This window comes from Oscarella lobularis, chromosome 6 (genome assembly GCF_947507565.1).
Source record: "Oscarella lobularis chromosome 6, ooOscLobu1.1, whole genome shotgun sequence".
Classification (NCBI taxonomy): domain Eukaryota; kingdom Metazoa; phylum Porifera; class Homoscleromorpha; order Homosclerophorida; family Oscarellidae; genus Oscarella; species Oscarella lobularis.
In genome coordinates, this window is record NC_089180.1 from 158,275 (window position 1) to 179,657 (window position 21,383).

A 21,383-nucleotide genomic window follows, 5' to 3' on the forward strand; every position below is an offset into this window, starting at 1 on the left:
TTGACTAGTTCATACGTTGCTATGTAGAGAGCGCTGCTTGGCAACGTCGACATGTATCTTGCTGTAAGCCCCTTATAGAGCATAGCTAGGCCCTTTTCCTTGTAGAGTCGTCTCGCTATATTTCCTATTGATTTTCCACCTATCACCTGGAAACGAGTTCGTAGAGTTCGTATGACGTCAAGGAGATTTGTTAGCGTGCTTGACGTAAAACCGGCACACATTCTAGAAAAAGCATTTAGGGCAGTTGGGAAATTAGGCAATAAATAATCATGTACAGTCAAATAGGTGCTCCACCATATGCCGCTCGTTGGACCAAACGTTAGCAGGGAAATGAAATAACCTTTATAAAATCCACGTAAGCCATTTTTTGAATAAATTTCAACAATGACGTTGCGTAGAGAAATATTTAGATTGACTTCCTGGTTGACGTTTTTCGAAAGGGAAATGAAAAATTGACTACGAAAGTAATTTTTATGATGAAGAACATGTGCATAGATGACGTCAGCATCAAGGGTAGAAAAATAGAAATCTTAATCAACGTAGAATATTGAATTATTTAGAACTTCTACTTGGGAGAGGATTTGTTGAGGAGTTGGTTCGTTTTTTGGTTGGATTAGAAGGCAATGGACTACGTGAAGTCATTCTCACAATGCTCATATGTCTCGTGGAAGAGAATGACTCATGTAAGAGGATTTGTGCAAGAGAAGATTTGGGACTAAAAGACTATCTACTCAAATGTGAGGACGAGCTCAAGGGCAATGAATCCTCGATTTTTTACGTCGCGCCTTGTCCTTCATTTCGCTTTCCTTTCTCTGTACCCAAGCCTCGTATTTCTTTCTCCGTTCCCCCAATTTATCTTCCGGTTCGTTTTTTCACTACTTCCGGTTTAATTTTAAGTGAAATTCGCTCCTTTTCCTTCCTAGCGACCCATTTTTTATAAGCAATTTCTCCTTTAGCTGCTCTTTCATTGGTCGCTTTCTCTGGCCCCGCCCCCTCGCTCTTTCTCCCTCTACGTATCTTTCTTATTGACCACTCTGCGTACTTTTTCGAGGCCGTTTCGCGTCGTTCTTCCTTAGCTTTAACCGTCTGTTTCTCTTGTCGCTTCGCGGCGCGTTCTTCGCGCGCTTTCTCGCGTCGAACGCGCTTCATTTCCTTCTCCTTCGCCTTCAGCCAACCTAGAATGCGTTCGTCGCTCGTTTCGGTGAATTTATGATCAGTCGGCTGCTTTCTAGGTCGCTCAGTTGTCTCTTCGATGACCGTTGTACGTTTTAGGGAAAGTTTTCGGCGTCGAAATCGCGGCGAAGTCGCTGGAGGCCTCGGCGCGATGCGACGAGGTGGAGAAGCTCCGCCTAGGAGTGCCTGGATTTCGGAAAGTAAGGCTACTTGTTTGTCTTTCAAGATGAGTGTCTCAAATCGCGAATTCACGTTGTTTGCTATGGTAACGCTCTGACGTCGAGGCTGAGCACGCTATCTAGAGTTCCTCGGAGTTTTTTTGCCATGGAAAGAGGCCTATTTTTGCTGGTTTTTGCTACGTTTCTGTGTCTCTTAGGAGAAGTAAGTCTTTAGAAAGCAGTTTTGTAACGCCTAATCGCCTATTCGATCCCAGATTCACTCGAAATCGGGAAAAGCCGACTTGAAGAACGTTGTCAGCGACGTAGACGACATCAAAGAGTTCAAAAAGCTTCTCCGAACGCGAAAAAACGTCCTTATACTATTCGGCAAATCAAGTAAGAGAGAAAAACGCGAAGAAAAGGCTCGAAAGCGATCGAAACGCATAGCAAAGTCCGTGTCGGCCATTTTGCCTGTTTTTGGCGAAACTGCGACCGCAATGAAAGGCCTCGCGGCACTCGTAACAATCGATTGCACGTGAGTTTGGGAGAAAAAATTTACTGGGGCCCCCCTTTGAAACTGATTTTTTCAGTTCGTCATCAAAACTATGCAAGAAATTAAAAATCCCGCCAGGTGGAACAATTCTGAAGCACTACAAGTAACAAAAAGATATTGATTATTTAAAATTAATAACGATATATATATATATTTAGGGATGGAGAATTCAATAAGGATTATGATCGAAAGTTCACTGTTAGGGTATGTAGTATAAGAGATATGAAGCCTTTGTATTATATATCTGTCTTCTAGTCAATGAGAAACTTTTTGGATGATCCCACAGGGGAAGAGGAAGCTGGGGCTGATGACGTTTTTCACCTTGACTCGGACAAAGTAAATTTTAATTTTTAATTTTTAATTTTATGACGTCACTTTTTTATTTTATTAGGAGTATCGCAGGATGTTGAAAAAGGAGAAGAAACCTATTCTATTGATGCTCTATGCACCTTGTGTGAAAAATCAATAATAGTTTTTCAATAATTAATAAATTTTTTCGAGGGTGTGGCGTGTGTAAAATGATGAAACCCGCTTATGCTGAAGCAGCTACAGAACTCAAAGACAAAGCTGTATGGAAAAAAAGGGGGTAGGGGCAGCAATATCTATAATTCAATAATTATTTTAGATTTTGGCTGGAGTGGATGCGACAAAGCAGGAGAATCGTCCCGTTGCAATTGAATTCAACATAACCGGCTATCCGACCATAGTCTATTTCGAGTAAGAAAAAATTAATCAATTAAAAATAAAGAAAAAACGTATTTTTTCAATTAGAAAAGGCATCTATCAATACAATTACGGAGGAGGAAGAAGCAAAGACGAAATCGTCCAATGGATGGCAGAGTAAGACAACAATAATAAATATAATTAATTACTTAAATATCGTTTTTAGCCCTAAACGGCCGTCAGAAAGTGACAAACCAGCGGAAGAGGAAGCGTGGTCGGACACGAGCGAAAATATTCATCATCTAACTGAACTTGGATTTCAAGACGCTCTCTCTGACCACAAGTCACTTCTGGTCATGTTCTATGCACCATGTACGTCAAAATATATAGAAATATTGGTTTATATTGTGACGTAGGGTGTGGTCACTGCAAGAAAATGAAACCGGAATATGAAAACGCAGCTGCTACATTGAAGGAAGAAGGAGTGAGTGAAAGACCTATATAGGATTAGAAAAAATCAATAAATAATTTTTAGATTGAGGATGCTGTTTTGGCTGCAGTTGACGCAACGAAAGAACCAGAATTGGGAAAGGCATTCGAAGTCAAGGGATACCCAACAGGTATAGAATCTTTATATGAGGGCTTTGACTCACACTCTTCTCTTTAGTGAAATACTTCAAGTACGTAGGAAGTCAAGGTTATCTGACAATTGTTACGCTCTCTCTGACCACAAGTCACTTCTGGTCATGTTCTATGCACCATGTACGTCTAATATGTAGAAATATTGGTTTATATTGTGACGTCACGTAGGGTGTGGTCCTGCCCCCTTTCGCGTTTGTTTTTGACTCATTCGCTTCCTTGTGCTTTCTCTTCGTCGTTCGGCGCGGGTGCACTTCGGTGGCAGCGAGAGGCCGCGAATCGAGCGGCCCGTGCGTACATGCGAGCTGAGGACGTAGACCGGGTCTAGTGGCGCTCGCGCGCGCGCTAAGGGCACGGCAAACAACGCCAGCGTACTCACTAGGAGAGAACGTGACACCTGTAGGTGCTCCAAAAGATGAAAGCGATTTATCGACGAATGTCTCTATACCATAGTAATCATGGGGGAACGTACAAACGATCGTTTGATAAAAACATACGACGAAAGCCTAGTCAACGCTGAAGAAATGAAGAAGCATCTGGATAAGCCTCCTAATTCCGCATCGATCCACCAAAGTGTTTTGCAGCCTCCTGATTCCTCGGGTTAGAGAAATTAATTGAAGTTGATCATTTCATATTTTATTTATTTATTTATTTATAGCTTCGATGGACGCTCGACTAAGTGACGTAGCTGTCGTACGAGATCACGGATCGGCTAAACGTGGAGCAAGTTTGCAGGCTGCTTTGAGGAATCAGAATTTGAAGATCGTTGAAGTGGATCTATCACCATCATCTAAGGAAAAAGAACAGGGGCTCTTTTTGAACAAGCTTCGACAAGGGAGTCACGTGCTCTGTCTCATCATTGGCCTAACTCTCATAACAAACTATTGGTCGCAACTGCAGTCCTTCGTCAAACTTTTCATTAACTATAGTTGCAATGCGGTCATGTCAATGTGGTATAACGTAAAGAAGGAAACGGGCCTTAGCCACGCTGAAGATCTGCATCTCGTTCCTGATGGCAAATATTCGGAGACAGATGATACCGACTTGATGGCCTCTAGTATAAAAGAAAGAGTTCAATGTAGGTAATAAATAAACTCTGGTTTCTATTCGCATTGTTTGTTGTTACAGCGATCCTGCATGACGAAAATCGAGATTTTGTTCCATTACGTCGAGCTAACTTATCTGGGCAACCAAAACAAGGTGAGCCGTTACCAAAATCAAAGGGAAAGAGAGCAGGGTCCCATTTTTTTAAAATACGGGAACTTAGTGACAGAAAATAGGGAGGACAATCGGGGGCCCCACCCGAACTCCTGTCTGATTCTTTTTAAAGTCGACGGTTTGTCGTCAAAAAAGTCAGTTGAAGGCATACAGTGCGCCGATTTGAGAGCTTCACGGTGTCTCACGTCGGTTAGTGACGTACGTGTGATGACGTACGTGTGATGACGTCTAATGATATGTGGATGCTAACGTTATATTTAGCTTAGCCTATACTTTCTCACGGGGTCCCTTCTCACTAATAGCTACCATATAGCTGTAGCTTCAAGTTCTGTGATTATTAGATTTCTTGAAGAAGCACCGAAACCAACCGCCTCGCCGAACGCTTTTGGACGCCGTTTCCAAATTTTTCTTTCGCTCTGATTCAAGCCAAAAGGAAACCGCCTTGGTGCTCTTGTCTTTGCGCGATCTAATTTGAGCTAATTAATTCGGTTTAGGTGATAACGGGTCCTCCGGGCTTTGGAAAGACGGCGTGCTTGGAAGATTTTATGCGCGAATATCGAACTTATTACGACGCTGTTGTTTTTCTGAGATGCTCTGATGTGTTTGAATGGTTAGTATCACTAACAAAGATGGTAAGTTTATATGGTCTGCAACGAGAGGTATTTCCAAAAACAATTGGGACTTTTGCAGTGCGAAGAATTTGAGATCAATGCAAGACGTCTGTACAAAGCGGAGTTGGAGCCAACGCTTGCAAAGGAGCTCAGCGGTCACAAAACCGTTCTCGTTGCCTGCGACGACGTCCAAGAGTCATGCGTCCATAATTTGTCTCGCTTCGTGCAATCCATAACCGGATCATCAGTTCACCTTCTGATTACAACGCAATTATCGAGAATTCGGAATCTCGATCACTTTTCAATTGAGGCGGCTAAATTGAGCATAGAAGAACTGGACGATTATTTCAGCATCAGAAGTCGCTGCGAACCGTCGGCCGGTGCTCGTGTGCGAATGCCGTCCACTCGGAGCAGTACCGTACACGTGGACGTTTTAGACTCTCATCCGGCCGCGTGCGGCCTTGCCAGAGACTACTTGCTAAAGACAAAATCTGGAATCTGGGGCTTAAAGCCACAGTATCACGGTATCTGGGCCGAACATTATTTCACCTATGGTAAAGATAAATTCACACAGTGGCTAGAGAAGAGTGATTTAACTGACTTACGAAGCTATCTCGCTCAAGGTCAACTAACCTCCCTCGAAGACATAGCCAAAGCAGACAGTTCGGCTATCGAGGGATTGGTTCCCCAAGCCGACGTTCCGCGTCTCGCCGACGCACTTCGTTCACTAACAAAAGAACTCGACGACGAGAGACTCAACGTTATGATACATCTGAACTTGAGCACGGCATCGAGAGCGGCTAATAGCATATTAAATATGTTATCGGTCGTCGGCGACGATTGGTTCGAGTACGACGTTTTGCTTCACAGCTGGATGAAGAATAACAAGGATGAAAGCGACGAGACGGCGAAACGCGCTTTGGATTCGCTCGAGAAACTCGGTCTCGTTCACTTGAATCGAAGTCGCGTCGACGACGCCGTTCTCGCCGTGCGCGTGCCGCGCTGCTTTCAAAAATCGATTTTGAATCGTCTGACGAAAGAGAAACAGACGTCGTATAAGAAAATCGTTCAATGTCTTGCGTTCTATTTATCGCGTCGATTGCCCGTCCATAAGGTCTGGTCGTTCGACGCCAAGGACGCGGCGCTTTTCACGCACGCCTTGGCCGTCGCGCGTCACAGCAAACGAGCGTCCTTGTTCACGATTTCGGCTCGAAATATAATCGCCTTTGCGAGGGAATTGGTCTACGTTTACGGACTCGCCGCCGAAGCGAAACAATTCTCGGAGCATCTACTCAAGATGGAACAACTCGTCCCGGAAAACGTTTTTTCGATATGCCGCGAAAAGATTCGCGTCCAACTGTCACACATCGACATATTCGAGCAGCCCCTAACCGACTCTCTCCTACTCGAAATTCTATCGATTATAACGAGGAATTTATCCGAAGCGAAGTTATACCGACTCGCCGTCGTCTATCTTGAAAAAGAGATCGAAATATTGCGACGGCATCCCGAACGACTCGCCGAACTGTCGTCGCAGCGCGTCGCACTCGCCCAAGCGTACGGCGCGACGGGTCGCGAACGGGAAGCGACGGCGTTATTCCAATCGTTCTCGGAGTCCGATCAGCTCGTCGTCAACGATCTGATGCGACGGAAGATTCTCTTCGGTCGCGCCGAGTCGCAGGAGACGGCAGAGGAGTACGTTCAGGCGAAAGCCTCCTATACTGAACTTTTGAAAATGGTCGAGGCGCGTAGCGACGAGCACGCGCGCGTGCTGCTTCGACTCGGCGACGTGAGCGCCAAGGCTGGACATCACCTGGACGCCTTCGGCTTCTATAGTCGACTCATGGGCGCGGACGAGGAGACGCGACTGCCGCGCGACGTCAAACTGAAGACGCAATTCGGCATCGCCTTGTCGCTCAAGAACCAAGGCGATCTCCAGGACTCGTTGAACGCCTATCAGACGCTTCACGCGTTCGCGCGCGATTACGACGACGGCGACTATCAGATCGTCGCTCTCGTCGGTCAAGGCGACGTCTACACGGCGGCTCGCATGCTCGACAGCGCCCTTCGACTCTACGAGCAATCGCTTCAAGTGTGCGAGATCAAGAAACCGACGCATCGCGATCGTTCGAGCATATTGAATAAGATCGGTCATTGTCAACGCTCGCGCGGCAATCTCGTCGCCGCGAAGGAGACGTACGAGAATTGCGTGTCGTTCAGCGCGCACGTCAACGATAAGCGAACGGAAGCGTCGGCGTTGAGCAACATTGCGAAAATTTATCAGCAGATGGGCGACGTGCCGGCGGCATTGCGATATTTTAGGGAACAGTTGAAAATTGCAACGGAATTGAAAGATGACGTCATGATGGGAGTGGCGAACGGGAGCATAGGAAATTGCTATTCGTCTCTTCGAAAGTACGACGACGCTTTGGCGCATCTCACCGCCGCCGTCAACCTAGCGGAAAAAATCGGCGATCAAGCCGATCTCGCACGCTCCTATTCGAACTTGGGAAACGTCTATCAGATGTCGAAAAAGTACAGCGAAGCGGAAAAACATTTTCGAGTGTCGATAAAACTCGCCGTCGAAACGAACGACATCGTCAACGAAGCGCGCGCGCGCGGCAATCTCGGCAACGCTCTCCATTCGCAATCGCGTTTCGGCGAAGCGGTCGAGCTCTACGAACGTACGATCGAGCTGAGTTCGATGAGTCGACCCGGCGACAAGATATCGGAAGGAAACGCGTATCACAATCGAGGCTGCGCTCTCGAGGGTCTCGGCGACGTCGAGAAGGCGCGCGACAGTTTCGAAAAGGCGATAGCGATATTCGACGAGCTCTATCAGCAGACGGGCGCGAGCGAGTCGTTTCGACCGATCTATCGTCAACTCAATTCAAAATCGTATCGTCGACTTCAATTCGTCTTGGGCGAATTGGGCGACAAGATGCGCGCTTTGGAGATTTCCGAACGAAGTCGCGGTCTTCAGTTCGTCGAAATCGTCGCGAAGCGTTTTTCGTTGAGCGGCGTTCGTCCGCTCATCGGCAGTTACGAGAAAATCACTCGAGATGAGATTATCGATTTGGTGAAGAGACAGAACGCTTGGGTTCTCATCTATTCCATATGTCGAACGAGTCTTCACGCGTGGGTCGTCAGTCCCCAAGGCGACGTGAATTTTCGCGCGACGAAAATTGCCGACGATCCGCAAAGCGAATCGCGACTCGACAAGAAAATTCGCTGCACCGTCGCCGAACTGACGAACTACGAGAATCTCAATCGATTGCCGGGCGAAAACGAGGAACGAATCAAGATGCCAGATTTGAGCGATTTGTCTAATTTTCTCATACGACCCATCGAGGAGTGGTTGCCGACGCGAAGCGTCGATCTCGTCGTCATTCCCGCCGGTCTCATTACTCTCGTTCCCTTCTCGGCTCTACCGTGCGGTAAAGATAATTTAATGATGTCGCAGATTTACAGAATACGAAGCATTCCGGCGCTGATCGAATTCGAACGATGGCGAGACGATAGCGGCGACGTGATGCTAACCGATTCTCTAATCGTCGGTAATCCCGACGTGCCGTCGATGCACATTCCCGGCCAGTCCGAACCGTGGCGGCCGGTCACGCTGCCGAATGCCGAACGCGAAGCGATCGACGTAGCTCGACTCGTCAACGGTCACCCTCTCGTTCGCAAGGAAGCGACGAAGCGGCGCGTGACGCGAGAATTACCGCAGGCCCAGTTGATTCACCTGGCGACGCACGGTGGACAGGGCGGCACGACGCTCTTTCTAGCTCCCGAAGAGGAGGAAAAGGCGCGCGTTCGGCCGGGGAACCTGATCGATTCAAAGTGCTGCTTGCTGACCTGCGACGAGATCGAAGGCATGGACTTGCGAGCTCAGCTCGTCTGCTTGAGTTCGTGCGGAAGCGCGAGAGGCGAGCCGAATAATGACGGGGTAATGGGCTTGGCGCGAAGCTTTCTGATCGCCGGAGCGAGAATGGTTCTCGTCACCTTATGGCAAGTTCCCGATCGAGCGACGGAGCATCTCATGTATTTCTTCTATCGTAACATGTTGCGTGGGGCGCCGGCGTCGTTTGCTTTGCAGCAGTCGATGCACCAGTTGCGTTGTCTCGAACAGTTCGCGCATCCCGTTCACTGGGCCGGATTTCAGATCATTGGACCGGACATTTCGCTCGAGTTCCCGGCCTCCTTCAACGTACGATGCGTTCCGGATTGCCAATTTTTCACCGGCATGGAATCGGAATTAAACGAATTGTCTCAATGGGTATTAAATAAGGATAAAGGCCTGTTGGTGCGCTACGTTCGCGGCATTCAGCCCGGCATCGGAAAAACGACTCTAATTGCCGAATTTCTCAAAATTTTTAACGCTCATTACAGTCATATATTTTGGGTACGCGGACATTCGAATTTGATGTTGTTGGACGGATTTTGTGCCATCGCTTCAATTCCCGCCGTTAGCATGAAAGAGGGACTAATTATTAGCCATTTGCATTCCTATCTCAGAGAACTCGACAACTGGCTATTGATCATTGATGGAATTTGGGAAGGTTTCGAAGTCGACGCTTATCTTCCGAAAGCGACCAGCGCCGGCAGAGTAATAATTATTGCCGACGACAACGACACAAACATGCCGTCGACTCCCGAAAATGTGTACAGCGAAATGCGCGTCGGACTTTTAGAGCAAGACGAGACGATCGTGTCGCTCTTGCGACGAACGTCGACAACTGTCAAACCGATGAGCTTGACCGACAAAGATCGGAAAGCTTTGAAGCAATTTACACGCAACCCTTTTTATCTGTCTCTTCCTCTTTGCTTGGAGCTGGCGGGATCATTTATTAGAAGATCGCATATTCCTTTTCATCAGTTTCTCGACATGCTGCTAAGTCGTCCCACAATTAGCCGCAAGGCCTACGACCCGTCGTCTCCTACGTCTGTGAAACAAGGATCGGTTGAAGAGTCGAGTGATTTGCCTGCATCGTCGTCGTCCTCCTCGTCGTCGTCGTCGTCAGATCAAGCTCGTCAGACAGCGAGCCCAGTCTCTCCTATTCCTATTTCTATGGAAGTGGCAAAGTTTATCGTCTCTTTGATACGAGAAAGCTTGTCAGATTCCGCTCTCAAGTTTCTCGCCTGTTTTGTCTCATCAGGGTCCAGAATTTTGCCAATCAACCTTCTTCGGGATATGGTCAGAGAGCGCGAGAAAAGCCTTGATGGTGCGAGCGAGGACGACGTAACTGAATTGACTTTCAATGCTTGTCTCGCTGAAGTCGTCGCAGCTTCTGTGCTAAGAAAGCATAGCGACGGTGTTGTCGTCAAACACTCGTCCATGGAAAGAGTGCACGAAGGATCGACTGCTCTTTCCGCCCATCCTGTCGTGCTTGACTGTTTGCAAACGAATTTCGATGTAGTTCAATCTCAAATGTTTATAACCTGGGCGTCTGTCTTCGATTCGGAATTGCAGAGAGAGGGCAACGAGCAGAAAAACGTTACTTTCACGCAGGCGATTTCGTTTTGTCAATACGTGTCTGGCCAAAGACTTCCCGAGGATGAAGAAGCACAAGTCAGAGCGAGCACCGAATTATTAATATACACCATACGTACAGAAGCGGTTAAATATCCTCCCGCTTTCGCGAAATATTGTCTACTAATGAAGAGCCCAAATCCATTTACTAAACTGTAGTACGCCTTTTCTTTGGGCTGGCGTCTGGCAGTAAGCCTTACAGCACTTACTGCTTCCAATTCTGCTGTCCGATCAAGTTTGGCAATGTTCTGTTTTTCTCGTTGGTTGCCAACTTTGAAATTGTTCGTAACAGAATTGATGTTGACTTGATTAATGTACTTCTGTACAGTAGTGATAATTAGCTAATAATTAGAATAGCATAAGTTAATTTTTTTCAATGCTAGTACAGTATATAACCATGATATGATATAACAGTTCGTATGACGTCAAGGGGATTTGTTAGCGTGCTTGACGTAAAACCGGCACACATTCTAGAAAAAGCATTTAGGGCAGTTGGGAAATTAGGCAATAAATAATCATGTACAGTCAAATAGGTGCTCCACCATATGCCGCTCGTTGGACCAAACGTTAGCAGGGAAATGAAATAACCTTACGTAAGCCATTTTTTATAATAAATTTCAACAATGACGTTGCGTAGAGAAATATTTAGATTTTTCGACTGTCCGGCCATCATTAGCTTTTGCGAAACGACGTCGACTGGCACGTTAACGATTTGGCTCGACGAACTCGCTATCGTCCCGGCAACCAAACCTTTCCACGTGGGTGACCACGTGGTCGGTAGGAGAAGGTGTCGCGAGAGTTCGTAGGCCGTGGAGTGCGTCTGAAGACCAAGAAGTCCAATATTGTGAGGTAGAAAACCCTTGTAGAGACCCCGGATTCCCTCGCGGCGCGAAATTTTGCCCAGGGCGTCGAAAGATCCCGCGTAAATCGATTTTTGCTGTTGTACTTGGAGGCGCGAGCATTGCTGGATAGATAGCCGCTCGTATTCCAACGAGAAAAGCCGTAGTATTTGTCCATTTGCTCCTATCATTTTTACGCGCTAATCTGCGCACTAGATGCGCAGCCGGCGCACCGAAACACATGCGGAGATCTTTTCTGTCTCTTCTTCGCGTTTCTTCGTTTCGAACGAGCTCCCGAAGTAATCATATGCGTTTAACGAGTGTCCAACTATAAACGCGTTTAGGTTTCGCGTCCCGATGGCGCGCGGAAAAGCGAGAAAGAGCGCAAATCGCCATGCAATCGCCCGAAACGCCAAAAATCTTGAGTTTGACGCATGGAGTGACGCTAAGAGTAAGCTCACTCGCTGACGATCGCAATAAAATTCGTCGTATTTAGGAAACACGAATATTGGCTAATCAAATTCAGCTAATCTACGACTCGAATCTCAATCACGCGAGTCCCGTACATCTAATGATTACGAGCTGCGACGAAAATTCGCTACTGTTGATCAAAGGATTTCGTCATTCATTGAAAAATATTCCAGTTAGAAAAATCTCCGTACGTAGTATAGTACGTAAAATTTCGTTTTTTAATTAGTGCGACTCAAGAAATCCAGGCAGTTCGAGACAGGTGCACACACCACTCTTATTCTTCTTCCAAGGAAGTTTCTCTTTATTTCTCTGCATGGCTGAAATTCACAGCCATAGCACTGTGGTCGACGATCTGAAGAATGACATTGGTATCATTCAGGACGTCAGTCGTCATCACAATCAATTGGAAGCGGCCTGCGACATTTTGGAACACATTGTACGTATCCCGGAAACCGTCGTCGAAACGGATGCTATGATAGATAACGGTCAAGTATTGGAAGCCCACAAGAGGTGAGAAAAAGTGTAGGGACTATTAATTAATTAATTAATTAATTTTAGGTTAATGGAACTCGAGACGACGAGAGATGATTTGCTTCTGCAGCTTCATCGGACGACGTCGGAAAGAATCGACTCAAAACACGTGAGAACTATTTCTCTTTTTTTATTTTTCTTGAATCATTGTTTCACGGAATAGCCAGTGAATCATTACTTTATTAATATGATGGAGATATCCGTAAGAAAGAGGAGCCTTATGTCTGTTGTTTTCTACGCTATCCTTTTAGGACAAGCTTGCTAATCACTTATGGTGGTTTATATTGCAGCGGGCTCTAAATGTCGTACAAAGCGATCCAACTCAGCTCGTGACAGCGCTGCGAGTTATCGAACGAGAGGAAAAGTAAAGCACGCAAAGAAAACGAAAAAGCTTCTTTTTCAATTATTAAAAAGGTCAGACAAAAAGGCTTTAGATAGAGAAAAGCAGACGGGTTTCCTGCCACCCGGACGACCGAAGCGATGGCGCAAAAAGTGCTTAGATACGCTGGAAAAAGCAACAGTCGAACGGTGATTAATATATAGGTATATACAGTATGTACAATATGGCTTTTCTCTAGGTTTGAGAGTCAACCGCAAACTGACGACACCATCTGGCTAGCTGTGTATTTAGAAAGAGTGAAACGAATTATTGTGGATGATTTGACCACTGTCAAGGTTTATATATAATCTATATTATTTTTATTTAATCTTTTTCTTTTTCAGAGGCTCTTCGTTCCTTGTTTTCCACCGTCCTATAACATTTTGATTTGTACGTCAATATGTACCACAGATGCCTTCAAAATTTGGTAAACAACAACTTTTATTACTAAAAATCACGAATTTTTTATTTGCTATATACATAAGCTTGAAGATTTTTGACTAGTTCGTACATTGCTATGTAGAGAGCGCTGCTTGGCAACGTCGACATGTATCTTGCTGTAAGCCCCTTATAGAGCATAGCTAGGCCCTTTTCCTTGTAGAGTCGTCTCGCTATATTTCCTATTGATTTTCCACCTATCACCTGGAAACGAGTTCGTAGAGTTCGTATGACGTCAAGGGGATTTGTTAGCGTGCTTGACGTAAAACCGGCACACATTCTAGAAAAAGCATTTAGGGCAGTTGGGAAATTAGGCAATAAATAATCATGTACAGTCAAATAGGTGCTCCACCATATGCCGCTCATTGGACCAAACGTTAGCAGGGAAATGAAATAAAATCCACGTAAGCCATTTTTTGAATAAATTTCAACAATGACGTTGCGTAGAGAAATATTTAGATTTTTCGACTGTCCGGCCATCATTAGCTTTTGCGAAACGACGTCGACTGGCACGTTAACGATTTGGCTCGACGAACTCGCTATCGTCCCGGCAACCAAACCTTTCCACGTGGGTGACCACGTGGTCGGTAGGAGAAGGTGTCGCGAGAGTTCGTAGGCCGTGGAGTGCGTCTGAAGACCAAGAAGTCCAATATTGTGAGGTAGAAAACCCTTGTAGAGACCCCGGATTCCCTCGCGGCGCGAAATTTTGCCCAGGGCGTCGAAAGATCCCGCGTAAATCGATTTTTGCTGTTGTACTTGGAGGCGCGAGCATTGCTGGATAGATAGCCGCTCGTATTCCAACGAGAAAAGCCGTAGTATTTGTCCATTTGCTCCTATCATTTTTTACGCGCTAATCTACGCACTAGATGCGCAGCCGGCGCACCGAAAAACATGCGGAGATCTTTTCTGTCTCTTCTTCGCGTTTCTTCGTTTCGAACGAGCTCCCGAAGTAATCATATGCGTTTAACGAGTGTCCAACTATAAACGCGTTTAGGTTTCGCGTCCCGATGGCGCGCGGAAAAGCGAGAAAGAGCGCAAATCGCCATGCAATCGCCCGAAACGCCAAAAATCGTCATCGATTTGAGTTTGACGCATGGAGTGACACTAAGAGTAAGCTCACTCGCTGACGATCGCAATAAAATTCGTCGTATTTAGGAAACGCGAATATTGGCTAATCAAATTCAGCTAATCTACGACTCGAATCTCAATCACGCGAGTCCCGTACATCGAATGATTACGAGCTACGACGAAAATTCGCTACTGTGGAAAGAAATGAGCAAAGGATTTCGTCATTCATTGAAAAATATTCCAGTTAGAAAAATCTCCGTACGTAGTATAGTACGTGAAATTTCGTTATTTAATTAAAGATTGATTTTCGACACGACGACTTTTGGACGATATTTGAAAACAATCTTTCAAATCTCATTTACCTCAGTCCAGATTCTCCCAACGGTAAGAAGTCAACATTTTGAAAAATTTATTATTGTTTTTCTTTTAGATTTAGTCGATGTGAACGATTCCAAAGTTCATGTACTCGGAGGAATCGTGGATCACCAAATCAATAAGGTATTTTCATATGCAAAGAGTCTCTCATGTATAATTCAACGTTTTCCCCCTCCCCCTAGTGCGTTTCCTCGAACCGCGCATCTTCTCACAAAGTCGCAACCGCGAAACTTCCAATTTTAGAACACTTTTCAACGCAGAAATCCTACTCAACAGTACTCTCCATAAATCAAGGTAAATGCACCTGGTGTAAGAAGATACCGTAATCAAAATAAGTGTAGAGCGGAGCCTCTATCTCTTTAAGTATTTGATTGCCTGTCGACGTACCGAAGTTCTAGAGATTGGGTAGAGTCTCTCCCTGAGTAGGCAGACTATAGTGTCGTCATCAACGGGAACAGAAATAAATAAATAAATGTCTCGTCGCCTTGTGGGCGTTGATGGAACGGTATGCGTACTACGAAGCGTTTATATTTACGCGTTCAAAAATTAACGACTTTTTTTTGTTTTGTAGGTGGTGAGTGGATAATCTGAGAAGATGAAGAAGAAGTAGACGACTTTTTTTTAAGGACGCTTTCGCATGAGAGTACAGTAGATTGCATGCGTTTGCTCTTGATCGACAAGAGCACTTCACTTAGCTTAGGGGACCATGCGCGCTTTTATAGCGCGCTACTTGCGCACGCGACGTGAAATGGACCGACGTCATTTCACGTCGCGTGCGCTTCCGGTCGTAAAAGTAGGCAGAACTATGGTCAAATTTTTTATTGAAATATCCCGGATGTATATAAATAAAAAAAATTAAAAAAAGTCCTCTCTCGTCTCCCCTTCCTCCTCCTCCTTGGTCCTCGTTGATTGCTTGATCCTGCGCTGCCGCTTGACCTCCTGGCCAAGCGGTGAGACTGAGACTGCAGTCCCCACAGTGAACTTTAACCCAAGTCCACAGGGGGTAGGCACATTATCCTCCAGCCTCCAAGGAGCGAGACTTTGACCCAAGTCCCCAGGGGAGAGCACATTAGCCTCCAGCCCACAAGGAGGGAGACTTTGACCCAAGTCCCCAGGGTGATGGCTTCGTCTACTTCCTCTTCTTTCTTCATCGAAACATCGTCCGATTGATCCGGTGGGGAGAGGAGAGAGAACTAAAATAAAATTACAAACCAGTCCACTCAAATCTATTGTCCTATTTACCTTGAATTGGATGAAGAAACGCCGTGGAGGAGGAGGAGGGAATTGATCCATGTCTTCATATAGGCATCTACAAAAAATTCCAATTTTAGCCAAAATTTGAGGTGTGAGGTCCTATTGGTATCGCGAGATCAAACAGGCAACCCATCCCCATTGTTTGAAAAGGAAATCTTAGGAATCGGAGAGGTCACCAAAATGACCAAAAAACCATGGACTATAGCTCACGGTTCCATAAAAATCTCAACTCGCAGATTTCCATATAAAGGCGCTAGATCTACTCTACTCTATTAGTAGAACAACACTAAAAGGTCAAACAGTTCGTACGGGTCAAATTTCACACGAAAAAAGACCACTTCCGGTACGCATTAATGTTAGCCACACCCTTCAAAAAATTGGCGCTCGACAATTTTGAGACCGTGGAGTCAACTAGGTACTAAAGCTCTATCGTTTCACGTAAAAATCGTGGCGTTCTGGGAGATGCGGTATTTGACAAAAAACCATGGACTATAGCTCACGGTTCTCTAAAAATCTCAACTCACGGATTTCCAACTAAACGGGCTAGATCTACTCTACTTTATTCGTAAAACAACTCTATGAGGTCAGACAGTTTGTACGAGTCAAATTTCAAACGAAAATGACGAACTTCCGGTACATTGGTCACGCCCTTCAAAAAGTGAATAAAATTCGGCGCGTCTGACAATTTTGAGACTATGATGTTAGCTAAAGCCCTATAGTTTGACGTAGAAAATTCGAGATTTTGGGAGATGCCGTTTTTGACCAAAAAAGCGTGTGCTATAGTTGAGGGATGCTGAAAATCTCAACTCGCCGATTTCCAAATAAACGCACTAGATCTACTCTACTTTGTTAGTGTAACAACTCCACAAGGTCAAACAAATCGTGCGAATTAAATTTCGACCCGCCTACTTCCGGTACGTGTGACAAAGCTCGTAGATTTTCAAATAAATCCTCTAGATCTAGCTTATCTAACGGTTTCTAACGCACACGTTTATCGTTTTAAGAACTCTGAGTCGGCTGATTGCTACTAAGTAACGAGTCTACGCGAAAAACGGATTCGTGATTCGAGGAGCGGCGCTACGAGTCGTTTCGACTGTTTTGCGACCGAAAAATGCCCTTTAACGGTCCTAAATATTAGTATAGAGCTGGGAAGCGCTCTCTAAGTGCAGTTTTCGAGCCTCGATCGTTCGAACGCTATCGCTTTGGACGCCGTTGTATCAGCAAAACGATAGCGACAACTGCTTCGGAACATTCTACGAAGGAAATTACATCGTACCTAGGCTGATTCGCCCACATTTGCTGCGACTGCCAACGTCCTGCGGTCGTGTCGTCATCGTTGCGTCATCGATGCGTCATCGATGCCCGTATAACCGGTCATACCTAGAAAATTGACAGGCATATAAAAACGTTTACTTAATCCACTGACACTTACATTTTTTGGCCGCATCCACGTGGTCTCGACATTCGATACTTCTGCGTCATCAGCAAATCATCTAGATATACATATATATTATTTATATGTAAAATTAAACGAGGGTTTCTTCATCTTCTTACACGTCACTGTATTCACTGCAGATTTTTCTCATTAGAACTTCAGGCGAACACCACCGAAAGGTCAACACAATCTTTATAAAATCAATAATCAAGATCGCGACTACTTTAATTAATTAATAATTTTCTTACCGGTTTGGTTCTCTTATAGTACTCGCTTCCCCCGAGATCCTTAGCCAGGCCAAAGTCAGAAATCTTCAACACGTCATCATTCTGAACTAAAATATTCCTCGCCGCCAAATCACCATGAACAAACTAAAATACATAATAAATAATATTAGCAGAAGAGCGAGGACCCCCGGCCTCACGTGTTTTGATATGCCGAATTTCATTCCCTTGGCAAGGCGCAGTCGTACATTTTCAAATCACTGAGCATCTGCGTTTCGCTGTTGCCTCAACGTGAGACAAATATAGCACTAGATCCCGGCGTCACGTCGTCGACGCTGGAATCGCGTATGCTGAGTTGAGATCGAGCACGACGACGCACGGAGATGGCCGTGCTGAGCGTATTCCATGACGATACTGAGAACGTCTAAGAAAATAATGGAAATACTAATTAATCTTGTGGGAACGGAAGTATTGCGTGTTCTCACTGTTTTGTAAGGAGAAGCCGTATATTTTCACCACGTGATCGTGATCGCCGAGATTCATCAGAAGTTGACTTTCGCCTATGAAATTTCGTCGTCGTCAGGATCTAGAGAGAAAATGAGAAATAAATATAAGAATCAATGAGGGTTCTTTTTACTTCGTGTCGTTTTGACTGCTACGTTCATAGAACCGTTAGGAGACGTCATTGTCGCTTTCATGACGTTTCCAAAGTGGCCAACACCTAGGGGTGGTAGAGATACTAATATTAATAATATTGATTATTGATTTTTTTCCCTTGTACCCAAGATCTGGCGGAATTTCGACGCGACTAGGTACAAGTAGCACTTCGTCCTGCTGCGAGCCTCGTCCGCTGTCGTTCTCAAAATCATAGACGGCTTTTTGATAATGCCGATAATAAAACACAGTCCCAATGACGAGTCCAAAAAAAGAGAAGGAGAGAAAATGCAACACCAATAGCAAGAGGAAGATCGAGAGAAGACGTTTTAGAAGAGGAAGTAGTAGTAGTAGCTGTGAAAGAATGATTAGTCGAATTAATAGAAGAAGCCGTGACGGTGGCGGAGGCGGCAGTAGAAAACAAATATTCTGACGTCACAAAAGCATAATAACCTAAAACATTCAAAATCCCATAAGATAATGAATTATTATTAGTAGTACATAGTACCCTCTATATTCAGACAATCGTTCCCGCCGTCACGTGTCGCTTGCAGACGCACGTGTACGATCGAAAAACGGCGCTGGCGTTGACGAACAATAGCATACCGTGTCCGATATCGTCCTCTAGCGTATGGCAAGCTCCGCCCCAACTGTTGATATATACATATATATATATATATAGATGCGATTTCTATATATAGACCCTTACTGCATTCCTAATAGCTGGTACATGGGTCCTGTGCCCATTATCTTTGGATCGACTCCAGCCTGAGCCCAGCTAACAATGCGAGCGAGAGAAGATTTGACAAAAGGAAGCACAAGTTGAAGTTACTCAATGTGTTTTCTGTTGTAGGTACTGAATGTGTTTTCTGTTGAAGTTACTCAATATGTTTTCTGTTGTAGGTACTCAATGTGTTTTCTGTTGAAGTTACTCAATGTGTTTTCTGTTGAAGGTACTCAATATGTTTTCTGTTGAAGGTACTCATTATGTTTTCTGTTGAACGTACTCAATACGTTTTCTGTTTTCTGTTGAAGGTACTCAATATGTTTTCTGTTGAAGGTACTCAATATGTTTTCTGTTGAAGGTACTCAATGTTTTCTGTTGAAGGTACTCAATGTGTTTTCTGTTGTAGGTACTCAATGTGTTTTCTGTTGTAGGTACTCAATGTGTTTTCTGTTTTAGGTACTCAATATGTTTTCTGTTGAAGGTACTCAATATGTTTTCTGTTTTAGGTACTCAATATGTTTTCTGTTGAAGGTACTGAATGTGTTTTCTGTTGAAGGTACTCATTATGTTTTCTGTTGAACGTACTCAATATGTTTTCTGTTTTCTGTTGAAGGTACTCAATATGTTTTCTGTTGAAGGTACTCATTATGTTTTCTGTTAAACGTATTCAATATGTTTTCTGTTGAAGGTACTCAATATGTTTTCTGTTGAAGGTACTCAATGTTTTCTGTTGAAGGTACTCAATGTGTTTTCTGTTGTAGGTACTCAATGTGTTTTCTGTTGTAGGTACTCAATGTGTTTTCTGTTTTAGGTACTCAATATGTTTTCTGTTTTAGGTACTCAATATGTTTTCTGTTGAAGGTACTGAATGTGTTTTCGGTTGTAGGTACTCAATCTGTTTTCTGTTGCAGGTACTCAATGTGTTTTCTGTTGTAGGTACTCAATGTTTCTGTTGAAGGTACCGAATGTGTTTTCTGTTGTAGGTACTCAAAATGTTTTCTGTTTTAGGTACTCAATATGTTTTCTATTGAAGGTACTGAATGTGTTTTCTGTTGAAGGTACTCAATGTGTGTTCTGTTGTAGGTACTCAATGTGTTTTCTGTTGTAGGTACTCAATATGTTTTCTGTTGAAGGTACTCAATATGTTTTCTGTTTTAGGTACTCAATATGTTTTCTGTTGAAGGTACTGAATGTGTTTTCTGTTGAAGGTACTCATTATGTTTTCTGTTGAACGTACTCAATATGTTTTCTGTTTTCTGTTGTAGGTACTCAATATGTTTTCTGTTTTCTGTTAAAGGTACTCAATATGTTTTCTGTTGAAGGTACTCATTATGTTTTCTGTTAAACGTATTCAATATGTTTTCTGTTGAACGTACTCAATATGTTTTCTGTTTTCTGTTGTAGGTACTCAATGTTTTCTGTTTTCTGTTGTAGGTCTCAATCTGTTTTCTGTTTTCTGTTGAACGTACTCAATATGTTTTCTGTTTTCTGTTGAAGGTACTCAATATGTTTTCTGTTTTCTGTTGTAGGTCTCAATCTGTTTTCTGTTTTCTGTTGAACGTACTCAATATGTTTTCTGTTTTCTGTTGAAGGTACTCAATATGTTTTCTGTTAAACGTATTTAATATGTTTTCTGTTGAACGTACTCAATATGTTTTCTGTTTTCTGTTGTAGGTACTCAATATGTTTTCTGTTTTCTGTTGAAGGTACTCATTATGTTTTCTGTTGAAGGTACTCAATATGTTTTCTGTTGAAGGTACTTATTATGTTTTCTGTTAAACGTATTCAATATGTTTTCTGTTGAACGTACTCAATATGTTTTCTGTTTTCTGTTGTAGGTACTCAATATGTTTACTGTTTTCTGTTGAAGGTACTCAATATGTTTTCTGTTGAAGGTACTCATTACATTTTCTGTTGAAGGTACTCAATATGTTTTCTGTTGAAGGTACTCATTATGTTTTCTGTTAAACGTATTCAATATGTTTTCTGTTGAACGTACTCAATATGTTTTCTGTTTTCTCTTGTAGGTACAGTGTACTCAATCTGTTTTCTTTTTCTGTTGTAGGTACTCAATGTTTTCTGTTTTCTGTTGTAGGTCTCAATCTGTTTTCTGTTTTCTGTTGAACGTACTCAATATGTTTTCTGTTTTCTGTTGAAGGTACTCATTATGTTTTCTGTTGAACGTACTCAATATGTTTTCTGTTTTCTGTTGAAGGTACTCAATATGTTTTCTGTTGAAGGTACTCATTATGTTTTCTGTTGAAGGTACTCAATATGTTTTCTGTTGAAGGTACTCATTATGTTTTCTGTTGAAGGTACTCAATATGTTTTCTGTTGAAGGTACTCATTATGTTTTCTGTTGAAGGTACTCAATATGTTTTCTGTTGAAGGTACTCATTATGTTTTCTGTTAAACGTATTCAATATGTTTTCTGTTGAACGTA

At 43.9% G+C, this 21,383-nt stretch overlaps 4 protein-coding genes, 1 long non-coding RNA gene and 1 pseudogene across 8 annotated transcripts; 4 read left to right on the top strand and 2 right to left on the bottom strand.

Moving 5' to 3' along the window:
• Positions 1–476: 476 nt before the first annotated feature.
• LOC136188358 (protein disulfide-isomerase A5-like) lies at positions 477–3,357 on the top strand. The gene is made up of 16 exons (XM_065976109.1): positions 477–513; positions 561–683; positions 1,400–1,554; positions 1,607–1,727; positions 1,779–1,866; positions 1,922–1,987; positions 2,043–2,088; positions 2,140–2,220; positions 2,276–2,336; positions 2,386–2,453; positions 2,510–2,601; positions 2,656–2,724; positions 2,774–2,919; positions 2,964–3,031; positions 3,083–3,167; positions 3,215–3,357. Exons 1-16 carry the CDS (start codon positions 477–479, stop codon positions 3,355–3,357), a joined length of 1,449 nt encoding a protein of 482 aa, XP_065832181.1.
• Positions 3,358–3,639: 282 nt separating this feature from the next.
• LOC136188359 (uncharacterized) lies at positions 3,640–10,962 on the top strand. Its single transcript, XM_065976110.1, has 6 exons — positions 3,640–3,786; positions 3,845–4,264; positions 4,315–4,386; positions 4,746–4,849; positions 4,899–5,036; positions 5,095–10,962. The coding sequence occupies exons 1-6, from the start codon at positions 3,645–3,647 to the stop codon at positions 10,702–10,704; spliced, it is 6,486 nt and encodes a 2,161-aa protein (XP_065832182.1). The 5' UTR covers positions 3,640–3,644; the 3' UTR covers positions 10,705–10,962.
• Positions 10,963–11,239: 277 nt separating this feature from the next.
• LOC136188299 (exocyst complex component 3-like) lies at positions 11,240–13,223 on the top strand. Of its 2 annotated transcripts, none has more exons than XM_065976047.1 (11): positions 11,240–11,394; positions 11,729–11,835; positions 11,881–12,027; positions 12,082–12,114; positions 12,186–12,365; positions 12,414–12,495; positions 12,550–12,588; positions 12,638–12,750; positions 12,801–12,914; positions 12,965–13,061; positions 13,110–13,223. In XM_065976047.1, exons 5-11 carry the CDS (start codon positions 12,328–12,330, stop codon positions 13,194–13,196), a joined length of 570 nt encoding a protein of 189 aa, XP_065832119.1. In that variant the 5' UTR covers positions 11,240–11,394; positions 11,729–11,835; positions 11,881–12,027; positions 12,082–12,114; positions 12,186–12,327; the 3' UTR covers positions 13,197–13,223. The 2 variants fall into 2 exon arrangements, with proteins under 2 accessions (XP_065832119.1, XP_065832117.1); XM_065976045.1 differs by lacking the exon at positions 11,240–11,394 and adding an exon at positions 11,612–11,683.
• A 1-nt stretch (position 13,224) lies between these two features.
• Positions 13,225–14,030, bottom strand: LOC136188361 (solute carrier family 25 member 44-like; annotated as a pseudogene).
• LOC136188293 (tRNA methyltransferase 10 homolog B-like) lies at positions 13,686–15,399 on the top strand. 3 transcript variants are annotated; one of them, XM_065976040.1, is made up of 8 exons: positions 13,686–13,862; positions 14,198–14,313; positions 14,359–14,514; positions 14,571–14,655; positions 14,702–14,769; positions 14,829–14,940; positions 14,988–15,151; positions 15,218–15,399. In XM_065976040.1, exons 2-7 carry the CDS (start codon positions 14,248–14,250, stop codon positions 15,053–15,055), a joined length of 555 nt encoding a protein of 184 aa, XP_065832112.1. In that variant the 5' UTR covers positions 13,686–13,862; positions 14,198–14,247; the 3' UTR covers positions 15,056–15,151; positions 15,218–15,399. The 3 variants fall into 3 exon arrangements, with proteins under 3 accessions (XP_065832112.1, XP_065832110.1, XP_065832111.1); XM_065976038.1 differs by lacking the exon at positions 13,686–13,862 and adding an exon at positions 14,078–14,152; XM_065976039.1 differs by lacking the exon at positions 13,686–13,862 and adding an exon at positions 14,078–14,152 and having other exon boundaries at positions 15,011–15,151.
• Positions 15,400–15,458: 59 nt separating this feature from the next.
• Positions 15,459–17,247, bottom strand: LOC136188304 (uncharacterized). Its single transcript, XR_010670191.1, has 3 exons — positions 17,177–17,247; positions 15,889–15,955; positions 15,459–15,839 (listed from the first exon to the last, which is right to left on the bottom strand). It is a non-coding gene; the product is annotated as an uncharacterized lncRNA (long non-coding RNA).
• Positions 17,248–21,383: the final 4,136 nt, after the last annotated feature.